At 44.1% G+C, this 20,328-nt stretch overlaps 1 protein-coding gene across 15 annotated transcripts in view; it reads right to left on the minus strand.

Annotated features, from left to right (window-relative positions):
- Window positions 1–20,328, minus strand: part of PPP1R12A (protein phosphatase 1 regulatory subunit 12A) — a 269,267-nt gene that overhangs the window by 104,529 nt on the left and 144,410 nt on the right. For 12 of the 15 annotated variants that reach the window (XM_085889079.1, XM_085889132.1, XM_085889175.1 and 9 more), the window contains one exon: window positions 37–189. The exons of the other annotated variants lie outside the window; for them this stretch is intronic. In XM_085889079.1, the coding sequence (XP_085745205.1) occupies window positions 37–189 (153 nt within the window). The remainder of the gene's footprint in view (window positions 1–36; window positions 190–20,328) is intronic. 15 annotated transcript variants of the gene reach the window in all.

Raw genomic sequence — 20,328 nt, forward strand, 5'->3', positions numbered from 1 at the left:
TGCACTCCGAAGGTGGCCAGTTAACCATGGTAGTACCTTCTAATTGGGACTCTGTGGGAAAACTGGTTGCGGTCGATTCCTCCATTGTTGGGGAAGTGTTTGAGCGAAAGTCGACCATCCGGCTCTCCGTAAAGGCTCGTTAATCGTGGAACACTACTGCTCCGGCCTACTGCCAGCAAGTAAGACTCACTGTGTGGTAACATCACACCAGCAACAAAGCAGAAAACGAAGAAATACAGAAATTAACTTAAAATCAGGACAGTGACGCGGAAGGGAGGGAAGGCACAACATGCATGTAATAACGTCTTCAAATGTGCCCGAGAGCCAGTGCGACCATGTTGACACATGACTATATGCAAAGTCTATGGCAATCTATTAAATTAGCGTGATTAACAAAACATCCTTGCTCTCAGCATCTCAAGGTTCAACACAAAGGGAATATATGAAAGTAAAGCAAAAAAGATAAGTGAAAACAGCACAATGGAAGATGGAAAAGGTATTTGCACAACAGCCACCTAAATAATGTCAGAAGACCGGATACTAACCATTCCAGGAAAAGCAGGTATTAAATAATTAAAGGGTAAGACATAATTGTTTTTGGTTTTTTTTAAGTACAAAAAAAAACCTCAGTTGGTTTTGTTCTCTCTTTCACATTGTTAAATTTGCTCCAGAAATTTTTTATTATTTTGTACAGGATCTAGGGTCAGAGAATAGATGTGTATGAACAGATCGCCAAGTGATATGAAGTACAAGGGCAAGGAACGAGATATCTGCGATTCCAAAGTGATCGCCAAGGGTAAGCATCCCCTGACTGGGGGGGGGGGGGAAGGGGGAGACAATCGCCCGCTTACCATTGACAATGACATGTGACGTACCCTTGGGCCCGAGATTCAATGATGGCCATATGTTTTTTTTTTTTTTCGGACCACTACATGACCTTGACCTTCAACAATTAAGGATAGCGTAAATAAAGAAAATGTGTCCCCATCTAAAATCTATCCATAAAACTCAACATCATCAAAAATCGGAGGAAATTTATTCAAGTTATGATAAAAAAAGGCGTTTTTTTTGTTGATTACATCATAATCTGAATAAAGTAGGTCAAGGACACAAAACAAATTCCAGGTGCAGGAATATCTTGGAAGGTCAGGTGGTCTTTGAGATTCTGCATTGGCAAAACTGAGCGATGAAAAAAAAACAAACAAAAAAAAAACGCTTTCTTTTTTTTCAGACTGCCATTTGACCTTGACCTTTAACCTGGAAGGGTACGAGGTAAATTAAGCCGAACTGCACATTTCTCTCGGCTGTCTTGAGGGCAAATTTGGTCCTATTGGCCAAACCTTGGTCGAGTTTTGGTAAAAAAAAAAAAGTTAAAATATCTATAATGGGTCATGATCTTAAAATTAGGTCAAGGTCAAAATTATGTCAACGCTGCATACTTTGTATTCCCATTATTGACGCAAAATTTCATTCCAAAAGTCCCAGTGAACTCCGAGATAAGACTTAGAAATTGATACAGTTTGGAAATTTCACATTGAGAGTGCAGGAAGTAAAAAAATAATCATAACAATAATAACATAATATGTAGATGTCAGAAAACTACACACCCAGACCGGTAATCAAACCCAGGTGTTGTGGTGAACCGTACAAGTGCTCTGCTGTCTGAGCTGGCTGGGCAACCCATAGGCTGAGCACGCAATTCTCCAAGGTATAGAAATGCCATTCTCTTTCTGACACTGCTTCCGAGACACTCACTGCCAACTATAGGAGCAACGACCACCTGACCACAAGAGGGTCTCCCCCCAGTGGACGGGGTGGGGGGTGGGATTCCATGTCCGTGATTATTAAACCACAGGGTGAAGAGTAATACAATTGTGTAAATGAGCACGCATCCACACATATGTGTGAAAATTACGTGCCAAGACCAGGAATCAAACCCAAGTCCTCCAGTGAACCGTACCAGTGCTCTGCCATTTGAGCTATCTGGGTGACCCACCGGCTGAGCACGTATTTCTCCCACATATAGAAATGCCACTCTATTTCCGCCACTGCTTCTGGGACACTCACTGCCAACCATAAGAGAAGCAACGGCGTGTCCAAGAGAGGGTCTTTCTTTTTTTTTCACTCATATGTACATATTATGTATGCTTGCCTGTTCATTTATACAACTGTATTACTACGCCCCCCTGCAGTGTAATAGCAGATATGGATTTGCTCCCCCATTGGGGGGAATGGGGAAGCCTCTCGTGGACAGGGCATCTTCTCTACTCCTCAACGGAACCCTTCCTTCTGCCCTCCCTGTCAAGGCTGAAGTACATCAAGGCAGTGTTCTCGGCCTCATCTTATTCCTAATCTTCATTAATGATCTCTCTGAATCTATAACGTCCTCTTTATCTCTTTGCTGATGACTCCACTCGCTGCTGTGACATCTATGATCCTTCTGACAGACAGGTAGTAGCCTCTTCCCTCTCATCAGAACTTGGCAAAAATCACAAACTGGTCAAAGGCTTGGAATGTCTTTCAGTGCTGAGAAATCCCACACACTCACTCACTCTCTCCGAAAGGACCGTACTGCAAACCCTCAAATCTAGCTTTTCAACAACCCTCAAGAAGAGGTTCAGTGACTTGAACTACTGGGTTTCACCATCAGCCATTATTTCACTTGGGCAAGCCACACTTCAAAGTTGGCCTCCAAAGCCAGATGCTAACTGGGCATCCTCTGTCGTGCAAAGTAATTCCTTGGCACACCTGAGCTCCGATCAACCCGCATCGCTTTCATCCACAGTTTGATGGAGTACTGCTCTCCCGTCTGGGCTGGATCCCCTGTCTCACATTTTGCTGAGCTTGATGCCGTGGAAGCCAAACCAAGAATTTCAAGATAATTGGGATCTCTTGCAATGAAGCTGAGTCTAAGGGCCTATCACTTCGCCAGTGCCAACAGGTTGGTGGTCTCAGTGTTCCTCCACTTCATTTCTGGTCTTTCATCCTCTGCCCTATACTTGCTCTTCCCCCCCAAGTATCTGCAGGACACATGCGGTCCACCAGCAACCTCATCCTTGTGAAACTGCCTCAATACAAAACCACAACTCACCTCCATTCATTTATTCCTCTTTTTCCCAACTGTAGAACCACCTTCCACACTGAATTCAACCTCATTCTTCCCTCCAGGTCTTCAAGACAGCTGTCCATCTTGTCACCCCTCCCCCCCCCATTCAAAACCATGATCTTTTCCATTCCCATTAAACCACCCCCACCCTTCCCAAAATTTTGCTGATGTATCCATCTTGTGCCCTCGCTTCTTGCATACTCCTCTGCTATCCCCTTTGTTATGTTGTGTCCTAGCTCTTGCACAACCCTTGCCTATGTATAACAAAATTTTTTAAAATGAAAACCCAATGCTATGGACACACACACACACACACACACACACACACACACACACACACACACACACACACACACACACACACACACACACACACACACACACCGTTCAAGACTCATGGAAGAAATTAAAAGATGAGAGGTCAACACAAAACAATTAGGCTGAAGAGAGTTGGCAGACAAAGGAGAAGCAGACAATGGCTTCATAAGCAATGCACTAATGAATGGTCTGGCGGAAGCATGCACGTGCAAAGAGTGTGATGCAGTGGGCATGGAAGTGTTGATGGGGGTAAAAAAAATAGATATTGGAATGGGTTGGAACACGACATGAGATGGCAGTGCACTGCCACTGTGAAGCCCATTTGTGATTGGACCCATGCATGGTTTACGACAGACAGTTGAATCGTGTGCTTTTCAGACAATGTGCGTAGATCAAGAATGGCAATGCTTTTGAGTATTACTGATGTTAGTTAACTACTTTTGTTTTAGGTGAAGTGACACAAATTGGTTGATGAGAAAGCGAGTGAACAGAGAAACACACACACACACACACACACACACACACACACACACACACACACACACACCTTGTTTACCTAGGGGGTGTGGGTGGGGGATTTGAACGATTGCTGATGGGTGCTCGTGTGATATGCAAACTGAAAGAATCCCAAGGATTTGCCATGATGGTATGCTTCATACACTGCACACTCAGTGCCAACAAGACAAAGAAGTCACAATGTCTTGATGAACTACTCCGAGGAAGCACGGCACCATTTCAAGCTATATTATCCACCTTTTCCTTCAAGGAAATCCAAAAACAAGACCATTTATACCAAATTGATATGCACAAGTGTCAAAAGCTACACTTATTTATCCGTCTCATTCAGACTCAAACAACACTTGTGAGATTGCACTTCGATTCACGCGTCGGAAACATCCATTATTTTGTATTCACAAACATCATTGTGCAGTTGCCAAGATGATTTGCAGAGGTTTATGGGAAAGCCACTCTTGGAAAACCATAATCACACAAAATTACAAGAACAAACTTAGCCACACAACAAGTCAGCGAGAGTAACGAACACAATGACAGCAACGTTGGCATATAAAGGACAAACTAGAGATCGACATAAAAGTAAAAATAGAAAATATAATTCAACGCAAGTGTGTCATTGAAGGATATGCCTCCACCCACCTGAGAAGTCAACCCACTATTATGTTTCATCTCAATTAAAAGTCATAAGAAAAAAAATATAAAGGTCGCAAAAAAGAGAGAGAGGAGAGGAGAGGAGAGGAGAGGAGAGGAGAGGAGAGAGGAGAGGAGAGGAGAGGAGAGGAGAGGAGAGGAGAGGAGAGGAGAGGAGAGGAGAGGAGAGGAGAGGAGAGGAGAGGAGAGGAGAGGAGAGGAGAGGAGAGGAGAGGAGAGGAGAGGAGAGGAGAGGAGAGGAGAGGAGAGGAGAGGAGAGAAGAGAAGAGAAGAGAAGAGAGACACAGAGACAGAGACACAGAGACAGAGACACAGAGACAGAGACACAGAGACAGAGAGACAGAGACAGAGACACAGAGACAGAGACACAGAGACAGAGACACAGAGACAGAGACACAGAGACAGAGACACAGAGAGACACAGAGACACAGAGAGACACAGAGACAGAGAGACACAGAGACAGAGAGACACAGAGACAGAGAGACACAGAGACAGAGAGACACAGAGACAGAGAGACACAGAGACAGAGAGACACAGAGACAGAGAGACACAGAGACAGAGAGACACAGAGACAGAGAGACACAGAGACAGAGAGACACAGAGACAGAGAGACACAGAGACAGAGAGACACAGAGACAGAGAGACACAGAGACAGAGAGACACAGAGACAGAGAGACACAGAGACAGAGAGACACAGAGACAGAGAGACACAGAGACAGAGAGACACAGAGACAGAGAGACACAGAGACAGAGAGATACAGAGACAGAGAGACACAGAGACAGAGAGACACAGAGACAGAGAGACACAGAGACAGAGAGACACAGAGACAGAGAGACACAGAGACAGAGAGACACAGAGACAGAGAGACACAGAGACAGAGAGACACAGAGACAGAGAGACACAGAGACAGAGAGACACAGAGACAGAGAGACACAGAGACACAGAGACACAGAGACACAGAGACACAGAGACACAGAGACACAGAGACAGAGAGACACAGAGACAGAGAGACACAGAGACAGAGAGACACAGAGACAGAGAGACACAGAGACAGAGAGACACAGAGACAGAGAGACACAGAGACAGAGAGACACAGAGACAGAGAGACACAGAGACAGAGAGACAGAGAGACAGAGAGACAGAGAGACAGAGAGACAGAGAGACAGAGAGACAGAGAGACAGAGAGACAGAGAGACAGAGAGACAGAGAGACAGAGAGAGAAAGAGAGATAAGTAAAAGAGAGAACATTAGAGAATGCACTCGAGTTATGGTCTGCAAAATGATTCCCAAGGGGCACAATGACCTTGACCTGTTGAACACAAAATTTGAATCAGTTCGTCTTTGTATAACAGTATCTTCTTGTGTCAAGTTTGGTTGGAATCCCTTCAGTGGTTCAGAGGTCATCATGGGAACAAAAAACCGACCACACACACACACACACACACACACACACACACACACACACACACACACACACACACACACACACACACACACACACACACACACACACACACACACACACACACACACACACACACACACACACACACACACACACACACACACACACACACACACCAAAAACAACATAATGCTTCCGGCCTTCGGCTGCAAAGGCATAAGAAGAAGAAGAAGAAGAAACAAAGGATGACAATTCAGTGCGCCGGAACACAAACAAACTTCTGATTAAATGATTATTGATAAACTATGGGTTATTTTTACTTTGCCTCTCTTAAAGGAGGAGTTTATGAAAAAGCAAGGTTAATATCAACTGTGGGGGTAACAGGACACAAATTGGCACAATCAGTTAAGGAATTCAAAAACAATAAAAAGATCAATCAGAGATTGCAAACCCTTGTCAGGACATCGTTTGGGTGGTGTCTTTTTTTCTATTTATAGGTTTTTGGGTAAATCCAATATGGCTGCAAAACCATGCGACATATGACATCATATGTGTGACCCTTTTGTTCCTCATGGATAGGCGGTCATAGGGGTGAAGTTTCGCCTCGATCTTTTCAGCCATTTGAGAGAAGATTTTTGAAGGTTTTTAAAAATAAAATAAAAAAAACAATATAGCTGCCGAATCACGTGACCGATGACGTCATCGAAAAATTGTGAAACATTTTATCCCAAGATGACCCTCAAAATTTTTTATACTGATCAGTTGTAGCGTTCTACATATGCAATTATGAAGTCATAACAAAGGTACCTATGACATCATAAAAATACAACACTCATTCCACATGAGCAGTACTTGCTATGTGCCACTTGTACACTCATGGCTTGCGGAATACTTGTGTGAAGCTTCCCCTCGATTTGTCCAGCCATTCTGGCAATGAAGATTTTTGTAGGTTTCAGGGTAAATCCAATATGGCTGCCAAACCACATGACCAATGACATCAAATGTGTGAACCTTTTGTTCGTCATGGACAGGTAGTCACACGTGTAAAGTTTCGCCTCAATCTGTTCAGCCACTTCAGAGAGTATTTTTGAGTTTTTGGAAAAAAAAAAAAAACAATATGGCTGCCAAATCACGTGACCAATGTCATGAATTTTTTTCTGTGGACCATTGCATCCCAAGATGACCCTCAAAATTTTTCATACAGATTGGATGCGGCATTCTACATATGCAATGATGATGTCATAGCGAGGGCACCTATGACGTCATAAAAAAAAAACACATACCCCATGAGGAGTACTTGCTTTGTGCCAAATTTATATTTTTTTCCTTGGTGCAGTTTCAGAGATACAGACGTCCAAAGTTTTTCCAATATGGCTGCCACACCACGTGACCTATGACATCATAATTATCATTAAACATTCTACACGAGTAGTCGCACCAATGGTGAAACTTTCATCTCAATCCGACAAGCGGTTGCAGAGAAAAACACGAAAGTTCTGTTTGGACAAACAGACAGACAGGCAGACAGACAGGCAGACAGACAAACGGACCCAAATGCAATTCCCTCTCCAAATCCTTCGGCGAGGGTAAAAAGGAAAATAATAGAGAAAAAACAAAAGGAGGCACTGAAACCAGCAACCAGAGGGTTGGGTTTGGAAGGGTTAATGTGGGTAATAAAATCTTGGGTGAGAATGGTGGATAAAATGAGGTGGCATGGCAGTGCACTGTTTCTTTGAAGCACTGGAGTGAAGCGTGGGAAAGAACATCCTCTAAAAGATGGTTCCATATATGGGAGAAGTGAGGAACAAAGGAGTTGAAGTGTACAGTCAGCCTTGATTTTGGAATTTTAACTGACGGTGGTGAAGGGGTGGGTTACTGGAAGAACACATGCATTTTGGAGTTGCGAGGGAGGGTCAGAGGACAGGAAGCAGAGGGAGCGATATAAAAGAAAAAGGGTAAAAAAGAAAAAAAAATAAAAATAAAAAAAGAGACCAACGACCTGCCTGAGCTGTGACAGCAACATACCTTGTGCTTCGACTTCATCACAGGGATCCCCAAAACATTGAGAACTTCAGATTTCACTGAATCCAAGAGAGATAGATGTGATGCAGGGCTGCCAGCCCTTAGCAGAAAGCAGTACTCCATTGAGCTACAAAGGCATTGTAGATTGTGAGAAGCTATGATTTTCAAAAGGAAAAGTTGGATTGGGGAAGGATGCCCAATCTATGGTTGGCTCTCGAGGTCAGCTTTGCTATGCGATTGACCCAGGAGAAGTCATGGCTCAGGTTGATGCCAAGAAGTTCAATAACCTCTTCCAGTGGCTGACCATGGAAATACATGGGTGGGTTAGCTTGATGATCTTTCCGGAGTGACAGTGTGAGACTGAGAATTTCAAGGATTGAAGAACATGCTCCATTTATCAGACCAGCATATAAACAAGTACAGATCAGCAAAGTGATGGTACTGCAGTCTGCCCAGCTGCAGGATGGGGTACTGTGCGACACAATGTGGAGTCGTCTGAAAAAAAGGAAGAGAGGTTTTTCCAGAGCAACGGAAAGGTTGTTCATGTAGATGAGGAATAGTAGTGGGTCCAAGACACTGCCTTGGGGAAGTCCAGCCTCCAATATGACAAAGGAGGAGAGGGTTCCATTGATGGCAACATGTTGACTGGATGAATGAAGGAAGTCAAATACAGGAATCAAGGCAGACTTGTATGTCACAGGCAGAGAGCTTGGAAAGCAAAGCAGGGTGCGAGAATGTGTCAAATGCCCAAAATAGGTCATTGCTGCTGATGTCAAGTCTTTCCTTTTTTCAAACAGCCAGATCGATTCCATGACTTTGCTTGTAATTCAGTCAGCCCACTGGTCTGTAGTCAATAGGATCTGTTATTACACTTTTCTTGAAAAAGAGAGTGAGGTTTGCTGACTTCCAGACCAATGGGAGGTGGCCAAAGGAGGACCGACTGAATAGGGCAGTCAAGGGGTGTGCAAAAATAGCAGAGCAGGGTTTTAGAACACCAGTGATTAAAACATCTGAGCCCATCGCCGAAGTAGTGTCAAGGCTGGAAAGAACTTTCTCTACCTTCTCGGGCCCAGTTGACAGTGGGTTAGAGGGAGTACAATGCGGACAGAGCGGGATGGATTGGGTACACGAGATTTGGAGGCAAACACAGAGCTTAGAGTTTTTAAGTGTATTTGGGAAAACAGTGTGTCGATAACTTCTTGTAGCATTATACAGCATCAGACTAAAGAAGGCAGGACACAATCAGGAATGCCCAATAATACCTTTCATAATATATATATATATATATATATATATATATATATATATATATATATATATATATATATATATATATATATATATATATATATATATATATATATATATATATATATATATATATATATATATATAGTTGCGAATTCGCGCCCCCGGGCGTGCAAGCGGCCACGCAACTTGAATCGCGGCACGTCGCCCACCGGACGGACAATTCTGTCGTGACCCTCTCGGACTAACGCCGGGAACTAGTCACGGGTGGGCCTTTCGGCCTCACCATGATCGTGCCAATCGGCCCCCCACGTGGGATAGGGTTGTTCGCCAAATTCGACCTACCTCAGTACCCACACGGAGGGTAGACCGGGCGATCGCACCTCGCCGCAGGTCGACTCCGGACACGGGCCACTTAAGCGACCCGTTCCGTACTATCGGGATAACCGAGCGGTGTTATCGTCGACCTCGACGGTTCCGATTAATTATCGGGCGTATTAAGCCCACTACCAACCCTTTACGTGAAGCAAGATGGAGATTCAATTAAAGAAAAGACGAAGCAAAACGGGAAAACAGTTCGACATAAGGCACATTTATTCCGCGGCACACGGAAAGCACACATATACAATTACAACAATTATGCACCAAAAGCAGATGTAACAAAATAAACACAACAATGCAGATCTACAACCGACTACGCGTGCACACGGCAACACTTACACAGTTTTACTTTACAGACGGTGCCGACAACACATTTACTCAAAAGCAAAAGAAAAGGGCCACCCTCAAAGACAAGGGGGCAGACGGGGCCTGTGGGCCGCGAGACCGGGTGGATCCTACCCGTGTCTTGTGATGAGCCGCAAATGTGGCGGTGGTGCCCCGACTCCGCGCTCCTTCGCGGGTTTCGTTGGCACTGCTTGGGGTGGGGTGGGAACGGGGCCCCCTTTTCGCACTATCTCAGCGCGGGGGGGAAAAAGGGGGGAATTGTTGATGCTCTGGGGAAAGAGGATAGCTGGCTTGCTTGGGTCCCGCGACGAGCGACTCCACTGCGACCTCATCGCCAACAGCCGTCTTTCTTGCCTCGGACCCGAGGTATCCGGTCCCCTCCGCAATTCCCCTCAGCCGACTGCAGCAAATCACCTCGACTGCACTCCAGGCTCCAGGCTTCCTCTCTCTGCAGCTCCCCGACAGACTCCGAACCCCGACAGACTGCCACTCTCCAGACCCGACTTGACTGCCTCGACCTTCCTGACTCCAACTCAAAACTCCAACTCGCCTTGACCGAAAAAGTCACTGAATTCGCCCCGCGCTCGGCGCTTTATAGTGGTGTAGGAGAACCCATATGCAAATTTCTGGATCAGAACGAGCTCGGGGGTGGAGCCACGCTCGCCCATTGGACGGAGAAAAAGGGTCGTGAGCCTCCCCTGATCCTCGAATTTGCATATATCGATTCTACTCCGACGCGCCTGGAGGCGGGGCCAAACCGTCCCGCGCTTGCTGATTGGACGGATCAGAAGTGGGTGTGTATCATTCCTGATCCGACTTCACCTCGGAAAGGCCGCTATTTGCACCCGTGGCTCGGCGCGCGTCCCGCACGAGGCCAGGACAGCCCGACGCTCGGTGCCCACAAGCGGTGCAGGAATGGCCGCAGAAGGAGAGGCGAAGGTGGTGGAGGGAGGGTTTAAAGTGGTGGTCCATGGCTGAGATGATAGGGAAAGGGTTAAAATAGTGCTATATGGCATTAACTCCAAAATGGCCGATGTGGCCCTTGCATCACTCCTCCTCGTGGCGCCTCATATATATATACACATATATACACATATATATATACATACACACACACACACACACACACACACACACACACACACACACACACACACACACACACACACACACACACACACGCACACACACACACACACACACACACACACACACACACTTCTAGGGCCCTGTCACACCTTGACGTTTTAACCAGCAATGGCAACGTATAAAAATGTATGTAAAACGTTGGCGTACACTGAAATTTTGATGTCTTTCTTAAAGTTTTGGGCGTATTCATAACGTGTTGGTCGTATGCATAACCTATTAGTAATGGGCACAGAACGTTTCGTTGTGTTATTGATAACTTTTACCAACGAATTCTTAGCCTGTTGTCGGCGTTCACAATCTATGCCCAACGATAGTTTAACTTACGCATAGCACGCTAAACGTATCGCCAGCGAACTCGTGGCGTAGCCTGTTAAGAACCTGTCGGACGCCGATTTAAATCATAACCGCTTGAGAATTTGAAGTGTCAACATAGCAGTCACACCTTGACGATTTTGCCAGCATATGCCGGCCTATGAAAAATGTGTCTAAAACGCTTGGCGCACGACAAATACGGTACAGGTAAGTTGTGTATACGTTAAGAGTAGGCTGGAAAACAATGAAGTACGCTGTCATATTACATGGTACGTGTAATACGTCGTAACATTTCAAGCATGCTGAAAAATTTTCGACGTACTCGGCGTATGGCTAACACGTTCCGCATGCGTTGTCATATGTTCCTGGCACGCTCCGCGATCATTTACACACTACGGACACACGTTACTTGTAGGTTACTCATACGTCGAAACACGTCAAGGTAATATTTAACATACCCGAAACCAAATTTTCAACCAATGGGTAACGTCCTTTTAACCTATGAGTAGCGTGCTCTGAACCTATGTTTAACGTGCTTGAAACCTATGAGTAACGTGCATTGAACCTATTTGTAACTTGCCTTGAACCAATGACTAGCGTGCTATGAACCTACGAGTAACGTGCTTTTAACCAATGTGTAGCATGCTTTGAACCTAAGTATAATGTGCTTCTAACCTTTGAGTAACATGCTATGAACCTGTGTGTAACGTATCTCAAACGCACATTGTCGTATGTAGACGAATTAGATTGACGTCTTCCGGACGGCCACAGCACTTACTGAACGTGTTTCTAACTTACATCTACCGTATAATGGCGTATTGGCAGCGTTAAGGGGAATTGGTATATACAAATGGGCTTCACAAGAGGAACCCATCATTGTTCCAGACTCCATGCCAGTAGTATCAGTAGTAGTAATACTATTAGCAGTAGTTGGTGTGTGTGACAGTAGTAGTAGTTGTAGTATTAGCATTGGTAGTAGTTGTCTGTCTATGTCAGTAGTAGTAGTAAGTCTATGGCAGTAGTAGTAGTAGTAGTAATAGTAGGGCTATGTCATTAGTAGCGGTAGCATGTCTTTAGTAGTAGTATGTCTATGTCAGAAGTAGGAGTAGTAGTAGTAGGTCCATGTCAGTAGTCGTAGGTGAGCGTGAGGGGGAGGGTGTGGGTGACGTCCACGAATAGGAGACTACTTTGCACCATTGTTCGATGTTTTTTTTCGGCTAATTTTTTTTCCTCGTTCCCACGATGACATATTTCTTTGTTTTACTTTTTAAAGTATTAAAAACCATTTCGACAAATGCATAATGTACTCGTAATGAACACAGAACGCTTCGATAACTTATAGATAAGTTATACCAACGATTGTTTATCGTGTTTTAGGCGGCCACAACCTATGCCCAATGATAGTCCAGCGTATGCATAGCGTAATTCCCAAGCACGTTATTCATAGGTTATAAATAAGTCACGGTTACCCTAAACATTACTTTGATGTGTTTCGACGTATGAGGAACTTTCAAGTAACGTGTTGCGAAGTGTGAACAACGTTCGTGTATCGTGCTTACAAAACGTTACTCAGAGGTTAGAAATAAGTTTCGGGCACGCGAATGTTACCTCTACGTGTTTCGACTTATGAGTAACATACAATTAACGTGTGTCAACGATCGCATAACGTGCCTACAACATATGGCCAGCGTAGCGGAACGTGTGAGCCAAACGCCGAGTACGTCGTAAAATTTCAAGCATGCAAAATTTTTTGGACAACCAAAAAGTTCAACTTTTTAAACCAGCGTAATACGACCTATGGTAGTGTTTTTCAGCGTGCTCTTAATGTACACAAAACGTACCCATAACGTATTCGACGTGTGCCAGCGTTCTAGACAAATTTTTCATAAATCGGCATACGCTGGCTAAATCGTCAAGGTGTGACTGGGCCTTTATCGTTCAAGACTCATGGACGAAATTAAAAGATGAGAGGTCAACACAAAACAATTAGGCTGAAGAGAGTTGGCAGACAAAGGAGAAGCAGACAACGGTCACTTGTCAAACAGGGACAAAAGATGGAGGAAAAGCAAATGGTGACAACGATCTTTAATCGGAAGTACATTTATGCATCAACACTGGTAAGCAGTTCCAAAAAGCTTCTGAACACTGTCTCTGCTCAGCCTCAGACCATCTGGAACAACCTTCAAGCACACGTGTGAGTTATGCCACGCTATCCATGAGCCAATTTGTGCTGTGCCCCCTCGGTTCAGGTCAGCAGGTCATGACAGAACTATCAAAAATGGGACCAACAAGCCTGCTGGAACAATACAATAAAAACGTCTGTTCCATGATATGCGTCATTGACATGAAAGGAAAGATGGAGGGCAACACAAGTGTCATCACTCTCAATTCTCAAAAGGCATTGTGCATCTCACAGATTTGAGATCGAGACCATGCTGACCTTGACCACTGAAGTCGAAAACAACTTGAAGCAACAAACTATCGATGTCAGGAAAGATGGAAGAGAAGTGAACCCTCCCTGATCCTCTACCCACCCCCACCCCTCCCTCCCACATCCAAAACCGTCTGATAGCTATATGGATAAACCCACCAAGCCCTCGTAATCCAATGGTCATTTGAGAAGCAGGTGGATAGACTGTCAACAGTACCCATGGGGAAGTCAATGAGAGGGGTGGGGGTGGGGGAGAGGGGGCGAGGAGAACCTGACAATGTTGAATGAGGGATGTTGCAACTGAGAACTGTAGAAAATTGTCAGACAAGTGATGAAAAGTTAAATACAACTTGAAGGTGATGACGATATAAATCTCTATTATTATGATTTGCCGTCAGAGCCTATGAATCTCAAAACAAAACAACAACAAAAAAAATGCAAACTCGAACAACACTTCCCTGCTCATTATAATCTTGTGACTGCGGCCAAGCTAGCCATGCTCCAGCCACTGCAATTACATCACTGTTAATCAAAAAAGATATGCATTTTACGAATCAACAGTGTGGATGCCCTCTTGTTTTTGCACTTGGAAAGCAGAAATGAGCAATCACCCCCAATACAAGCAGTGCCCACACACACGCCTGTGTAAAGCAATCATTAATTTTAATTGTGGAGCAGACCGACAGACTAATTAAATCTGCTTTGAGCTCCTTCATTGCAAGTGGATAAACCAAGTTCATTACCTTCCTCAACTCTGCAACGCCAAAAATATAAACTCAAGCAAACTTCCCACCCACTTTGTGTGATTTTCTTTATTTTTCTTTCCAAAAATCCAAAAAAGAAAAAAGGAAAAAAAGAGACAGTGATTGCATTAAGCCAATTAAACTGATCTCCAAACCATTTCAGTGAAATCAGCATTTTATACCAAATTGCAGACTTTCCTCTCCACAAACAAAGATAGACTCCAGTTGAACTCGCATAAATAAGGATTTATCGTTTGTACAGTCTTCTCTCTAGTTTATACGGTTGTAACATTACAATCTCAGAAAACCTTCCTTTTTAAGCAAAACCTGTGGGTTCATTTGCTTTATTTAACTTTTAACCAACCAATTAAATATTCCTTATTCAATTCCCAATTTTATCATAAAACAGGCCCCCTTGGTGCAGTTTCTCCCTCCACCCCCTCCCTGACCAGCATGCTTGGCACCAAAACGTGCAAACTGCTTCGTAATCAAGTAAGATGGACAGACAGACAGACAGACAGACAGACACCTCCTTATGCATTCTCACATGACCACAGCATGACCACAGTAAGGAAACCACAAAGACAAAACCCAGGCTATTTCACAAAATAATAACAATGATATTGTACACAAACCGGTAGACAGCAGGGCTACAAAGGGCTCACCCGAGTAAACCCAACTCAAATTTAGACTTAAAGATTGTATCGTTTCCTGCAGTCCTCGTCCTCGTCTGTCTCTCTCTCTTCCAATCCATATATTTGATTGCTTGTGTCCATGAGTTGCAACACTACTCCACTGTCAGTTCATACCTTCTGTTACCTTGCTTTTCATGAGCCTCGATCTTGTATAAAAAAGAAAAATGCAAATAGTATTTTTCTTATTTTTGTCCAAGGATTACGAGAATAGGTCAATGAATATGCCTCTGCCCACGTTATTCGTCAACTCACTGTTAGGTCCGATGTCAGGAGGTCACATGAAATATTAAAGGTTCCTTGAGATAGAGAGAAGAAGGACAAGGACGAGGACAAGGAGGAGGAGGAGACGGAGGAGGAGGAGGAGAAGGAGAAGGAGGATAAGGAGACATATCAGATGCTTCAAACTTGAGTTATAGTCTGCTAAATGATTTTAAAAGTGCATATGACCTTTTACCTTTGACCTGTTCAATCTAAATTTGAATCCGTTTATATTTGTATGACAGTCCATAAAAGTGCATCAGGTATGGTTGAAATCTCTTGAATGTTTCATGAGTTATTTCAGTAACACAGATTTTCCATTAAAGGTCACTTGACCGTGGGTCTTGACCTTTTGAACCCAAGATTTAATCAATTCATTTTTGTCTTACAGTCCATAGTTCTGCCAAGTTTGGGCAAAATACCTTCAGCAGTTCACAACTTATCACAGCAACGAAAATCTCCAACTTTCAACTAAAGGTCACATGACCTTTGACCCTTTGGACCCAAAATCTAATCAATTCATCTCTGCATCATCATACACCTTTGTTTAAAAAAATCCCTTTCAGTGGTTCACAAGTTATCGCAGTAGCAACTATAAGGGCACTCGGTGGAGCGCATACCTCCGCCATACAATGCCTGATCCACGAGAACATATTGGGCCCAAAAACATTTTTGAAATATCATGCTGTATATCGTTTTTGGCCCTTTCTCATTGGTGAAGAATCACTTTGAAAATTAAAAAATTCTCGTATCCAGATCCGAATTCGGATCTTCACCAAAATCGAATCAATTCGTCCTTGTCACACACCTCACCTGTCCACCAAGTTTCATCCGAATCCGTTAACACAACTTTTTGAGATACGATATATATCAGTTTAGGCCTATCTCTCAATGGTGAACAATCACATAAAAAATACAAGTAGCCAGATCCAGATCCAGATCTTCACCAAAATCTAATCAGTTTGACCTTGTCATACACCCAACCAGCTCACCAAATCTCATCCAAATCCGTCGACAACTTTTTTTAGATATCCTGCACACAAACAGCCAAACAGACAAACAAGAAAAAGTCATGCAAAATCCACCCCCCCCCCTCTCCAAAGGGTGCCATGGATACATCAACTTGTCCATTTAATCAATATTAAAATTGACAATCTTAACCAAAGCTCAGGTCAATCGGATGAAAATTGATTATTTTTCAGATTCACATTGATGATTTTAGAAGTTTGACCTTTTGACCTCAAAAATAGTTGGTTTCCAAATTCAGTGATGGACTGCAAATCCTGTTCAACTTTCAACTTTCAAGTTAATAGGATGCAAGTTGACGATTTTTCAATTGAAAATTGATGATTTTAGAAGTTTGAACTTGAGTTGACCTTTGAGCTTTTCATCTCAAAAATAGTTGGTTTCCCAATTCAATGATGCACGATGCAACTGCTGTTAAATTTTCAAGTCAATTGGATGAAAATTGATGATTTTTCAGATAAAAATTGATGATTTTAGAAGTTTGACTTTGAGTTAACCTTTGACCTTTTTATATCAAAAATAGTTGGTTTTCCACTTAATGAAGCAATATGCAAATCTTATTCAGATTTGAAGTCAATCGGATGAAAAATGACGATTTTAGAAATTTGACCTCAAGATGACCTTTGACCTCAAAACCAACAGGCATTCTTGGTGAAGTTTCGTGAAGATCGGTTTTAAATTGTGACATGTAGGTGATTGACAGTCAAACAAACTGACACAATAACAAAATCGACTGACCAATATACTGTACTTGAAAAATCTTCGATTTTGCAAGTAACAGAAAGACAAACACGGGTGAAAACATAACCCCCTTCCACCTTCAGTGACGGAGGTAAAAATTGATCATGGACGGACGCATGACCCGAAAACAATTCTTTTGGCTCCTACAGCAGCGCAGGCATAAAAAAAAGAAAATTCCCAAAACCTTTGGAAAATGTCCATAAATAAAAGTCGGTCGGTGCAGTCTCGCTCTGCTCACCACGGATCAAATGATCCAAGATACACTACCACTCGCTGCTTGGCAACACGAAAATGCACCTCTTATTTCATAACATTTGCCATATTAACACGAAAAATTATTATAGCTGCAACACTTTGAAATAAAGAGCTCATTCCAAATATGTAAAACGTGTATTTACCACTAGCACGCACTCATGCCAACACAAAAGAACCTCACTAAGATTTTGAAAACCATCCCCAGGAATATTACCACAAATGAACTATAATTGGAGGTGGTCCGGTGTTCAGTGACTATTCTGAAAACAGCCTTCGGAACAAAACTCTGAGAACAACAAAGTTAAACAGCTTGGTCCATAAACTGTGACCCATTACCGATGCCAAGGTGGACACCGAGTCCTGGGAGGACTTGGCTCCATCTGCTCAAACCTGCAAATGGAGATAACACACGTGTGTGTCATCATGGACGCACGAACACACGCGCGCACGCACGCACGCACGCACACACGCACGCACGCACGCACGCACACACACACACACACACACACACACACACCTTAGAGTGAGTATCCACTCGTCCTAAGAAGGGTTAACCGTTAGAGCATCTACTCAGAGTCTGGGAGGTCGGTGGTTCGAAACCCGTCCAAGTAATACCAAAGATTTTAAATAATGGAAGTGCCATTTCCTCACTTGATGCTCAACATTGAAAAGGATAGAGCACAGACAAACAACTCTGGGAAGGCAATGGCAAACCATCCAGTATAACTCTCGCCAAAACACTGCTTCGGCAGCACCAACACTCTGAAAAAGAGTGTGGTCAATCAAAATCATGCGCATGCACATATTTAAAACAATATATACACACGTCAAATGGGGGGGGGGGGAGAATGGGGGGGCCATGTAGCTCGAATGCGTTAAGATACCATGGACTATGTATTGAGTAGAATAGATTTACATCTGTAACCAGGTAACTGTGAGAGGTAAATTGTACATAATATGTGCATTGATGAGGTTTGCAGAAGTATATCGGGTGCTGATCATGAAGCCACATGTTGTGCAAGCCAGTCATGGATGAGGGTAAGGGCGTGTCATGTAAAACTTCTTGTATACAGGCAAAGCCAAGGTTGGACGAGAGGTGCGTGGATATAGGCATATATTGAGCTGTGTGCCAGGCGACAATAATTGCCCGTGGGTCCGTAAAGAGGACTTCACACAGCTCCGGTCCAATACTCTGATATGTTCGGAGTGAAAAACGAAAAGTGGGTGGGACATTCCTGTGAGAGCACCACCCAGGGCAAAGCCCCACAATTGGCTTGGATCCTAGGGTTCTGAATTCAAGCCCCGTTGGCTGCTGAATTAACACCAGGGGGTTCACCCAGCCTGTCATCCTTCTGAGGTCGGCAAAATGAGTACCGGTGTCGCAGCCAAAAGGCTGCACACGAAGGGAAGGGATATCGACAGATTGATTAAATCTGGTATTGGTGTGGCGCAGGCATGATGGGCCGAATGGCCTCCTCATGCGCCTTAATTTCTTGTAAATTGGAAAACCGGACGTGCGCTGAAGGGCCAGCCCTCAGCAAAATAAAAGCTCGGGCCACGCATGCAGGAAAAGCTCTTCTTGATCATTTTTGCTGCACCCTTCTTTGCTGTCACTCTCCTGTTCTCCTTCCTCACTGCTTTGTAGTGGAACTGGAGGTCTCCAGAGAACTGGAAGGTGGATCGGCTGGAACGAGCTCTTCTCAACGTTGGCTGTGGTTCAAGGTCGACACGGGAGCTGGAGACCACACCAGAGGGTGGTTTCAGCCTCGAGTCCATGACTGTTTCCCCTTCATTGTCTGTGTATGACTGGCACCACAACTGAGGTTGGGTTCTTTCTTTTCATTCATTACTTGTAAAATCGAAGAGTTTTCAATTATCTTGGTCAGTCTATTTTGTTATTCTGTCTGTCTGTCAAGAGCCTTCAGGTCACAATTTTAAACCAAGCATTATTTATTTTGTATACAATATCGAGACTCATATGAGAGCGAACACAAAGAAAGTACAACAAGGGGAGCATTACGCAAGAGGTGCAGAAGAGGGAAGGAAAAAAAGTGGGGAACAGAGACGTGAGAAGATCTGTGGAAGGGAGAGGGATGGGGCGGGGTATACCGGGTAAACAAGATGGACACCACAGGGACTGTCAGGAATGAAACCAGGGAATTTGAAGGAGGTGGGTATGGGGCGGATTCGCGGGGGTCGAAAAGATCGTGGTTTTGGATGGGGGAAGATAAGAGATGGTGGTGAACAGCTGTTTTGAAGACCTGGAGGGAAGAGTGGGACCGAAGAATGTGTGGGAGTTTGTTCCAAAGGTGGGGAAAAAAAGAGGAATGAAAGAGTGAAGGTGAGCAGTGATTCTTAACTTTGGCAGTTTTACCAGAAGGGGGTGGCAGAAGGACCTTGAGCGCCCTGCAGAAATATGGGGGGGGGGGGGGTGGGGGCAAGACATATCTCAGACAGAGCAGGGGTGGAGGCGAGGACGGAGAGGAGACTGAAGAAGATTGAAAACCACCGACCTGCCTGCGGTGTGAGAGTAAGAGGCTCAAAGACTCAGGCTCATCGTGGGAGATTCCAATGATCCTAAATGTATTGGTTTCCACAGTACGAAGCCAAGAAAGGTGAGAGGCAGGAGCACCAGCCCATAGGAGAGAGGAGTACTCCATCAGCATGTGGACGAAAGCTTTGTATGTGGTCAGGAGCTCAGGTGTGCCAAGGAAGGACTTTGCAC

Source organism: Eptatretus burgeri, chromosome 1, assembly GCF_056783735.1.
Source record: "Eptatretus burgeri isolate ZD-2024b chromosome 1, Ebu_testis_v1, whole genome shotgun sequence".
NCBI classification, from domain to species: Eukaryota; Metazoa; Chordata; class Myxini; order Myxiniformes; family Myxinidae; genus Eptatretus; species Eptatretus burgeri.